Source organism: Sinocyclocheilus rhinocerous, unplaced genomic scaffold (assembly GCF_001515625.1).
Source record: "Sinocyclocheilus rhinocerous isolate Xijiao unplaced genomic scaffold, SAMN03320098_v1.1 scaffold3513, whole genome shotgun sequence".
NCBI lineage: Eukaryota > Metazoa > Chordata > Actinopteri > Cypriniformes > Cyprinidae > Sinocyclocheilus > Sinocyclocheilus rhinocerous.
In genome coordinates this window covers 70,228-81,376 of record NW_015631063.1, presented here as the reverse complement: position 1 = coordinate 81,376, position 11,149 = coordinate 70,228, and the positions used below count along the sequence as shown (strand labels likewise).

The following is an 11,149-nucleotide window of genomic DNA, read 5'->3' as shown; positions in this document are numbered from 1 at the left end:
GTCCAGCTAAATTGTGATCTCCAGACTGATTTCACACCACAGCTCGATCCCTCAGGACCTTGGCATGCGTTGGATCTTATTCTCGCCGCCACGGCGCCTCGTGTTGGTCCCGCAATTTGACTGACAGGTACAAATCTGTGTGAGGTGGAGGGCGCCTCCATCACGGGCTGCAGCAGATGGTTGAAATAATTAACATGATGCTGTTCTCATCGCAGGGGAAATCAGTGGCATGGAGATCATGCCGCTGCTGCTTTAACACACATACAGTGAGGAGTTTAATGGTAACATTAAATGAAGGGATTTATGAGACATATGGGATTGTGCTGTGATGATAAGAAATGCACCGTCATAGACTTACAGCAAAATATGTATTTCAGTGGTGAAGATCAAGCCGATATTTGTCCACTGTCAAAAAAATCTTTGGCCGGTAACCTATAAAATGTGGTAACTTCTCAAGAATATCAACCTGACTACACAGGTTACGCTAATGAAAGTAATTTATAATGGATCGCGCTAACAATGGCACATTTTTGCTTTTCACACTGCAAAATCACTGTAAACAAGGTGTGTGTGTGTGTGTGTGTATGTAGCTAAATATATCCATGTCTGCCTCCAGCACATTTAAATATGATTTACTGCCGTCTGAACTTCAGCATCAGCATCAACGGCAGCTCTTGAAGACGCAAGGCTGATTTTCTGCTGTATGATGCCACACCAACTGGCATTATGGGACTGGCTGCTATCTAGAGGAGGTGACTGTGACTGTGTGTGTGGGCGCTGTTAGACAGCTGGAGGAGTGGACGAGCATCAAGGCCATGCATTCATGTCCATCTGCTTGAAAAGAGATGGAAGGTCTAGTGTTGATAATGATGAAATTAATAAAGGCCAGAAGATACAGGGAATTAAATTGCTAGAAATGACGCAGTAAAAAATGTGTTGTCAGGTAACCTAAAAAATGTGGTGACATCTAACTTGACTGGTTTTATTGAAGTCAAATATATTAATAATAATTTTAATATGACAGAATGAACCAGATTGCACCAATTAAAGTCATTTGTAATGATCAAATTGCACTCTTTAAAATAAAGGTTCCAAAAGAGTGTTTTTGCAGCAACACTGTTAAAAATAGAGGTCTTCTGTTGGCATTGATTGTTCCATGAAGAACCTTTAACATCCTTGGAACCTTTCCATTCCACAAAAGGTTCTTTTGATTTTTTTAAATGTTCTTTAGACTTAAAAAAAGGTCCTTTTAAGAACTGATCACTGAAAGGTTCTTTGTGGAACCCAAATTAGTTCTTCTGTGGCACTGCTGTTAAAACACCCTTTTGGAACCTTTATTTTTAAGAGTGAGTGCTATAGAAGAACTATTTTGCCCCAAAGAACCATTCAGTGAACAGTTATTAAAAGAACCTTTTTTTTCTTAGTGTGAAGAACATTTTAATAATATAAACAATATTTTTTTCCATTATAAAGACCCTTTTGTACAATAGAAAGGTTCCATGGATGTTTAAGGGGTCATATGATGCGATTTCAATCTTTGGAGTGTTACAAGCTCTTGGTGCATAAAGAAGATCTGTAAAGTTGCAAAGACTAAAGTCTCAAATCCAAAGAGATATTCTTTATAAAAGTTAAGACTCGTCCACGCCCTCCTAAAACGGCTCGTTCTAACACGCCCCCACATATCTACGTCACGATGTGGGAAGATTTGCATAACGCCGCCCAAATGTTCACGCAAAGCAAGAATGTGTAACTTTGATTCTCGCTGTAGTATTGTTGCCGCCGCCGCCATGTCCTGAAGGCGCCGTGTGTTTCGTTGTGAAAGCGAAACTACTTTGTTTGGCCTTCCAAAAGAGGACACAACTAGAAATCAGTGGTTAAGTTGTATTTACAACACTGTTCCGGAACAGTTCAACCCAAATATTCAGATGTGTGCAGCGCATTTTATGGAGGACGAGGACTGTTTCCTGGAAGAGTAGCCTATAATGCCAGTGTCTGTTTCTATAAAGTGGGGCAATTTCAAGGCAAGGAGGACAGTCTGGCGCTTCTGACTCACAGACTGTAAGTACGTTTTTAAATAATGTGTTTTTTTTAACCTTAAACTGCATAAACACATTTCATTACACCAAATACACAAAATAATGTTATTTTTAGCAACATCATATGACCCCTTTAAAGATTAGGTGGCTATTACTTTTGTAAACGCGTTAGAGAAAAGTGAACAGTACCTGATGTCTAATTGGTCATTTTACGGTTTTGGCCACTGAAACGTTTTTAATTGTTCAAACATTTAATTATATATTTAAAAAAAAAAAACTGAGGGTCTCACCACGCCCCCAAACATCGTGCACACCTGCAGGTTTAACGCCGCACAGTGCGGTGAGTTCGGAGAGTCTGACCAGAACGCATCCGCTCCTCTGAGAGCCGTGTGACTCCGGTGATGTGTTAACAGAGATCAGATGGATTAGTATCATCTCTCTGGATTCCCGTCATGAGAATATGATGACTTTCAGAAAGCCTCTCTCTCATAAACACTTGAGCGGCTACATGCGCGTCAGGAGCCGCAGGGGAAACTGGCTCGCGGTGGTTCTGCTCCGAGTATCTCGCCGGGATCTGTTCTACTGTCTCACCGCTCTCCTCATATTCTGCCTGGGCTCTGTGTTCTATCAGTTAAACGGAGGAGCACCAAAAGTCCTGCTGGATGTGGGTTATTATCTCGGTAAGACCTTAAACATACTGTGTGCGTTTATCAGGATTCATGGGGTAAGTTGACACAATGGAATCTGCTGTCTGCCTATACAATACTTTTAAAGGACCTATTAAAGTTACTTAAAAAGTTATTTATATATATATATATATATATATATATATATATATGTATTATTATATATGTTATATATATTTTTTCTTGTCCTGAGTTCATATATTTCGTAAATATTTTTTTGTGTATATCAGTGTATTTTTTCCCACTACTAGGTGTTTAAACAAAATCACTACTAGAGAAAACAAGCATTTGTATAATTGGACTTTTGACTCAAAACCTCACATTTTATTTATTTATAAATGTTTTCATGAAGTTAGTGAAAAAAACTTTTTTAAGTAGCTTTAATGGGTCTTAAAAGCATTGTATTATAGTATTAGGGTCTAAACGGATCTTCTTTTGCTTACACCGCAATATGAACTTATAGGTTTCCTGACATGTCTGACTTACTGAATTCACCTTAATGATTCAGGTTATGAAGTGTTAGCAAAGCCTGATACTGTAGTTGTGTTCTCAGATCAGCGGCATCAGTCAAGGTTCATAAAGAGCAGACTGTCAAATTTGCTCTCTCTGCTATTGGTCTATAAGACACCAGTGTTGTTCTTGGCTTTTAGAGCAGTGCATGAGACCCACCGGTGAATTCCACACGAGTCCATGTAAACTCATGATATGAGGCCTTTCATTGTCCTACAATGACTGATGGAGGAGTGGAAGAACCTGTGGATTTCCAAAGCATCAGTTCTTAAAATACTCATATAAAAGATATCAGTCTTACATTTCAGTACCCAAGTCTACAAATATTATACAGATGATGGAACATTTGGCATTTCATCTCAAGAACTATAAGGAGTGTATCACACAGCAACGTCTACTTGTGAAATTCAATATGCACAATTATATGTAAAGTATATGGCAGGCACACTTCTATTTATTTTTATTTTGTTTTAAACTTTTTAGGGAGATTTGCTGATGGCCATGGATCTTTAGCACCCAGAGTAAGAGCATTGCATGTCATACTATAAGATTTGAGTGCTTGAATCTCATTTGTGACCGTAATGTCCGACAATCGACAGATGCATATACGTTTATGCCAAGATTGTTCTTTAGTGGAAACGCTTTGAATGTTGCAAGAGTTGTCTCTGTTGCAGGCTCTACCTTTCCCAAGTCAGGTTGTGTATAACAGGGTGGGTAAGTGTGGCAGTCGCACTATAGTTCAGTTGCTGCGCATGCTGGTGGACAGACATCGGTTCACTCTCATCTCCTCTGATATTCACAACAAGACCAGACTCACCAAACGTGAACAGGTAATCAAAAATGAATTGCCAATGTAAACAATGTCTTGTTTTACGAGCGTCACATTAGCTGCCAATTCATCATTATAATTCCAGTATGCCAATATTTCAGCCATCATCCACCACTGAACCATCATTATCCCCCCCCCCTCCCCTCCCTTGTCTGCTCAAAATGTTTCAAGAAAAACAATTTCTTGTGAATATTGTTTGAATGACTAATCAATTAATAGTATTTTCCTGTATTTTCAAGATATGTTTCACCATTGAAATGCCACAGAAGAAAAATTTTTTCCCAAAGAACCTTTCAGTGAACATTTTTTTTTCTTGTGTGAAGAATATTTTAATAATTTAAAGAACTTTTTTTCATATATAATGTACCTTCTGTGCAATGGAATGGATGTTAAAGGTTCTTCATGGAACCATTAATGCCAATAAAGAACCTTTATTTTTAGGAGTGTAGGTCAATTCTCCTTTTATTCTGCAGGATAATTTCTCTTAGTTTCTCATTAGTTTTTCTTAAAAAGTGTTTTGACTAGATTAAAAACTGAAAGCTGCCAATTAGGATATTTTGATCCTCAACGTGTGTCCTGCATCGCTCATGTCGATAGTGTGAGATTATTTTATCATTAGTGCTTGTGTGTGTGGCGTAGAGACGCGGTGTGTCTCTGAGTATAGCTACAGCATTATCAGTGTGCCATGTTCCCGCTGGTCATGGCAGCGTGCCCCCCTCCAGCATCCGCAGCGTGCCAACAGATGTCTGTGAGCGTGCCCGCTTCTCCACCCTGCCTGCCAACCCTGCGTTCAGCGCCAGCCCTCTGCCCAGCAACACACTTCTACACTTCTGCTCCACACCTTCTTCTCTCTGCCTTTTTTTCTTCCCTTCTTCTCTGTGTTATTCCTCCGTCTCTTTGTTTTCTCTGCACTCATCCTCTCCTCTTTTCACTGCTGATTTCCATCCCTCCATTTTGAGGCTCGTCTTCGGTCTTTGTGTTTTGTTCTCTAGGAGCTGAAATCAAGTAAAACACACAGAGATGATGGTTAAAAATAATCTGACATTCTGTGAAAGAGGACTTAGTAAATAAATCAAATTGTTAGAATAATGATAAGAAATTAGTTATATTTTTTTGACTTTGTGAGGAAAGACAAAAAAATTGGAAGGAATTTTTTTGTGTGTGTGTTTTGCAAATGCAAGTACGATCCTTGTTCTAAAATGATTTAGATTTTTTTTATCACTATTTCAGATATTCATACCCCACTGTCAGAGTTTCACTGAAACTAAAATAAATAATTAATTTAATATTTTACTGAATCTTAAAGAGTTATTTATTATTATAATTTTTTTAACAGTCTTTCTAATTTCTGGATTTTTAATCATTTTTGTTACATATGCACATAAAAGATTAAGATAATTATAGGGAAATTATCAAGATTATTAGAATAATCTATATCTGGTTAATATAAATTATTAGTAGTAATAATTATCAAAAGAAATCATAAAAGGTATTATAGGTGAAATACTATAATAATTATAATAGAAACAGTTCCACTAGTCAGTATTTACCCTAATTTTAAGAATAACGCAAATATTGCATTAAACATAGTATGTTCCTGTTGTCATAACTATAAAACTCTATTAAAATAAAATAGAAAATAAGAGATATTTAACATTAAGCCTTGGATATGTACAGACAGACAATGCTGAAAAATGCTTTCTTAACTCTTGTTTTCTTCTAAGCAGTGAAAATGACAGTATAAAATGCTAATTGGGTTAGTTTTAATCTAATAACCTCTTCACACATGCAATATAAAAAGTAAAAAGGCGCTATTGTTACCTTAATGAGTTATTTATACCTGCCCTGACCCATGAAAATAACTTTTGTTGCTGTCAGGTTGATTCTGCCATATTAAATAACATTTCTGACTTATTTTAGATGTTACCAAATGAAGCAGATTATTTTAGATTACCTGACAAAACATTTTTTACACTGCAGGCTCAAAGAAATGACAGCAAGAGCTGTGAAACATTGCAACACTTAAACACTGTACAGCTTGTGAAACAGCATGTAGACACATTTAGAGAGAACCAGGTTTTCTACAGTTACGTAACTGATGGGTTTTAAGGACAACAACAATTGTTCTGCACTTTTAATACCTATTTAATCATAATCTATCACCACTAACCGAGTACAAGACGTCTTATACCTGATGATCAACGTAAGTGTGTATTGCATGCCATGGACTACATTTTTGAGAAACAGCTGAGGAAAGTTATTTTGTTAAAATGGTTATTTTGCATCCTGACCATCAGAAAGATACATTTTTTTTATGTTTTAGAGCTTTTTTACATAATACAGGCCTAATCATTTTTATTGTATCTTACAACCAAATGATCAACATCTTTATTTTTATCAAAATCCTATTATTATGTCCAGTACTGAGCATAATATCCTCCCCAGGGGATTTATTTGCAGTCTTCCTTTCCATTTAGGTTTGCGAGGATAATATTCAGTGGATATCAGTCACAAACAGCATATGAACTGGCTGTTCGCTCTGACAGAATAATTGCATTGAAATACAGCTGCACACAATTTCTGCAATACCTTCATTAAAGGCTGCCAAGGGAGGAAAATACACAGAATATCGAGTTGATTAATCTATAATTATTAGATTACAAACGGCCGGGCACAGTCCACAACAGTTGCGGTTAATTACATGCTTGCAGGGAGCACTTGCGCCCATGACAGATGTAACAATAACGGCATAATATCACATTTCTGAGCAGAGCTGCCAGTTAATCAGAGACCCTTATTCTAATGCGCCTAATATAATTGTCTGATCCATGCCGTTTCATCTAAAACATCTGGACTAGAACGTTTGGATTTGGTGCTATTTATTTCTCGGTTGTTTTGTGGCGTGATGGTTTTGATTTTGCAGAAGCAGAAGCAGCAGCACGACGCGACTAGAAAGAGAAGAAAAAATGCATCTGTGTGTATATTTTCACAGAGAGGTTGGGTGTAGACAGCTCTGAGAAGTGAATCTACATCTGCCAGCCTCCATGCAAATAGCGCCGCCATCCTTAATGGTGAAACCTTCGATGAAAAACAGATAAAAATATTAAATATTCAGACGTCCCTTTCACCCAGTATCAAAAGACTCCAGATGTGCCGGGCCGGAGTTGTTATCGGGCGACCAAACGACAGGCATTGAAAGACATTCCTCTGAATTTCAGACCATATAAAAGTGGTTTATACGATGCAAATGAATGGTAATTTTTGACTATGGAGGAGAAACGGGGGTGGAGATGCCAATAAACCCTATCATTTGGGACTAAAAGTCCACAAACGGGAGACACTTTGGATTCGCCTTGCCTGTCTTCCCGTGTTAGATGCCCGAGATTGCCGCGAAATTAATCCATTTAACAATCTGTGGCTTAAAATGTAAGGATTTCCAGTTTTTTGGAATATCAATAAGTTCCAATTGAAGAGAGAATTCTTTTGCAATTCAGGCATGTGCGGGCGATAACGGAGGAGTTGGCATGGAAGGCAGGCAGAGATGGATTAATTATGCAGGGAACATGGAAATTCTGCTTATCAACGCTTAGCAAAGGAGCCCAGCTCACATAATCAGAAAAACCAGGATGAAAAAATATAACAATGCGGAGGCACCTTCCAGCTCATCGTCTTACAAGTTAGATTCTTCCTGTAATTAAAAACTAACATACAATTATATTCATATCTCATAGGCAGACTATGAGTGGTTATGTGTTAAATATCAGCAAGGGGTATAAGGGCTAAGGTGGGGGTATTTAAAAAACACACACACACCGTCTTACACGGGGATGGAGGTCTCTTGGGACGGATGGAAGTACTTAGCCGGGAAAACTTAAATTATCATTTAAAAGCCAGGAAAGACAAAGCTAGCGGAGCTCAGATACGCCCGCTTATTTACTGCTGGCAAGCAGGGAGGATATATATGCTCTGCTGCATTCAGTTCTCACTTATCACGGGAAACTTTGAAGGGAACGTCAATGGATAGGCTGCGCAAATCCCAACAGAGCATGTGTGATTCTGGCACGCGGACCTTTGGCGGTGTTTTCACTACAGCGATATGGTGAATAATGCAGAATGATGGGTCATTTACACTTTTGCGTTTAGAAAACTGGGATTTTGCAGTAACGCTCGCAAAGCTCTTTGTTCCTGATACCGTTTGGTGTTGCAAGGAACAGGAATAAGGTGGCGAAGCTTAATCCAAAACAGACCCTGATTTCTGCTGTGTTTCTTTCGTTCTGTTGAAGATACCTCTGTTTCCAGTTTTGTTGTTCTATCAGAACTGCTGTTTGAGCCGGAATGACTATTACAACTACAAATGCAAGGATCATGAAAGTTTCAGAGCTTCACTAACTGTCCTTTCACCAGCAAACACCAGTAGCTTTTAAAAGAGACTCCTTGCAAATACATTTCTCACTCGTGACCCTTCCAAACTTTTACATTTTAGCAAATCAATTAAATTAAATGGTGGAACAAAGCATTCCCACAATGCTTTGTGAGTTTCTTTGACCCAATAGTTCTAAAAAAGCCTAAAAGTCTGAAGTTTCATTCACCTGGCATGTTGGCGATACACACGAGGACTGATGAAGTTTGGTTGTGGTTTCTTCTCCTTGTCTTTCTTCTCTGTAAATGGTGTTGAGCGCAACACTGTGAAAGAATGAACAAAAGACAAATAGTGTAAAGCTGAAATAAATGCATTTAAAAGAATAGTTCACCAAAAAAAAATTTACCCTCATCCTCCCATGCTGAAAAAGAAACCATATTCAACATCAGTCATATGACACTGTAGAGACAAATTTTTGCATTTTTTAAAATAAAGAATTAAATATTTTCTTTATGTATATTTTCTGTCTATATGTATATTTATTCATCTTTTTTTACGTAAACAAGTTTACTTACAATAAAAGCACTGCAACACATGCCTTTTTTGTTTTTTTAGATTTAGTTTTTCGAATTTAGAATTTCAGCGAAGGGGATTTTCAGTGAAAAATTTTAACAACATAAACCTGAGGTCATATTACAGTTTTTTTTGTGAAGAACAAACCAAAAATGTAACTCCTTTTGGAATATAAAAGACTTGGAAAATAGCACACTGAGCCCTTTCACTATTTTCTGACCACACTGTAAAAAATTACAGTGAATTTAGCGGTAAAAGACTGTAAAAAATGCTACAATAAAAATCTGTTAACTGGTTAACGGTAAGTTCCCCTACTATATATACGGTGAAAAACTGTATTGGACATTACATGTAATTTATATATTATTATATACGGTAGTATACCGTTTTTGGAAGTGAAAAAGATTGTACAATTTACAGTGAATAACCGTAAATTGACATTCCCAGAATTCCCTGCATTACATTTCAAATTTTATGTTTCTTCTTAGTTTTTTCTTATCAGATTTGTATATTAGGGTTGTATGTTACATCTAATGTTGCTCAATTAATGTTTATTGCATTATTTCAGTTTCATGTGTGTTACCATGATGGTGTTAAGTGTTTGTGTGAATGACACTGTGCACCTTCTATATATGTTAATATTTAAAAGCTGCTTGTGATAGGCTTTGGTTCATCATGTGATTTTCTTATCACCACCTGCTTTTTGTGCAGCGTATTACAAAGGTACAAAACAGATTTCAGTACTTCAGTGGATTGGTATATTAACATTATATCAGTTAATTAAATTACGGCATTTAACTGTAAATTTAAGTTAAAACCGTAAAACCTAAAACGCTGCTACCGTATTTTTTTACGGTAAAGTTCTGGCAACCACAGCTGCTGGTTTTTTACCATAAATTTTACGGATTTTTTTTTTACAGTGCATTTTTAACTGTCTTGAACATTCAGACTACTTTCCAAAACACTAATATTAGTTTATTCAGTTTATCTTTAGTGTTTCTTTATCAGAGTGCATCTGCATTCATCTAACTGATGTTCACTCTCGTATAGCTACAGTACACACACCTCAGTCACCGGTTGCAAATCTCTGTTTTTTGACTGCATTGAATTCTCTTGCCTGCTAAGATGTGCCTAAATGATCTTCCACCTTCATGAAACATCTCACGTCTGCCTCTTTTGACACAGACCAATGGATGAAAGAAGCCAGGGTTAGGCGAGACTAAATCTCCTCAGTTCATTTGCAAGATTCCTGCAGCTTTGAGAGATGTACCGCACCTGTTGCCGATGCCTCGATTCCGTTTTTTGATCGGGACGCTCTCTGACAAAGAGCAGAAGTGGAGGCAGAATAGAAAAGAGAGAGTGGATGAGATCCTTATCGAAAACTCTCCACTGGACAATGAATTTTTCTCCACCATTCAAATGCATCGGCTAAAGCTTGAGCGGTTCATTTCAGCCGATCCTGTGGGGCGACAATGGACCGGAGAAATGAGTGATGCTATCTCTCTCCTGATGTCATTTCCCTGATCCGCCTCATCCTCTGGCCCTGTGTACCTCCATTAATTAGAAAGCAGAGGGATTTCCACTCATCAGCTCATAGCTTTCTGCTTGTCTACTATCTGAAGACCTCTTTCCACTGCTCAGGGAAGTCAGAAGGGAAAAACAAGCGACCCTACAGCATTTAGGCTTCAGGATGGAAATGGCATTTAGCAATTTAAAAATATTCATCAGAGTCTGATAAAATAAAAAAATGAATGAAGTGATGATGATTTGCTTGGTTCCCCTTGACTGGAAGTTTGATGGTTCGCTTAAGAGAGTGTAAAATGACTTCTATCAGTGTCACAATGATTAAAAATGGGTAGTTTCGGATTAATTTTGTGCATAATGTACCAAAACACCAAAATCAAACATTTTTCAAAATCTTTCAATTCTGGACGGACGGAGAGACAGACAGACAGATAGATAGATAGATAGATAGATAGATAGATAGAACTCTATTCATATTTTGAGTGGATAGATTTGAAATTGAAAAAATGTTCTAAAAATAATAAATCAAATAGAAGTGGGCAATCTAAATAAATAAATAAATAAGTTTACCCAAATAGATAGATAGATAGAGAGGCAGACAGACAGACAGACAGACAGATAGATAGATAGA

At 37.4% G+C, this 11,149-nt stretch overlaps 1 protein-coding gene across 1 annotated transcript; it reads left to right on the top strand.

Annotated features, from left to right (window-relative positions):
* Positions 1-2,404: 2,404 nt before the first annotated feature.
* Positions 2,405-5,070, top strand: LOC107741484 (uronyl 2-sulfotransferase-like). Its single transcript, XM_016554219.1, has 5 exons — positions 2,405-2,716; positions 3,716-3,753; positions 3,907-4,062; positions 4,701-4,872; positions 5,054-5,070. Exons 1-5 carry the CDS (start codon positions 2,497-2,499, stop codon positions 5,068-5,070), a joined length of 603 nt encoding a protein of 200 aa, XP_016409705.1. The 5' UTR covers positions 2,405-2,496.
* The last annotated feature ends 6,079 nt before the right edge of the window (positions 5,071-11,149 follow it).

Coding starts and splice junctions, on each gene's coding strand:
- LOC107741484 (XM_016554219.1), top strand. CDS start 2,497: ATGATGACTTTCAGAAAGCCTCTCTCTCATAAACACTTGAGCGGCTAC. Junction 2,717..3,715: donor GGATGTGGGTTATTATCTCG/GTAAGACCTTAA, acceptor TAAACTTTTTAG/GGAGATTTGCTGATGGCCAT. Junction 4,063..4,700: donor GACTCACCAAACGTGAACAG/GTAATCAAAAAT, acceptor TGTGTGGCGTAG/AGACGCGGTGTGTCTCTGAG.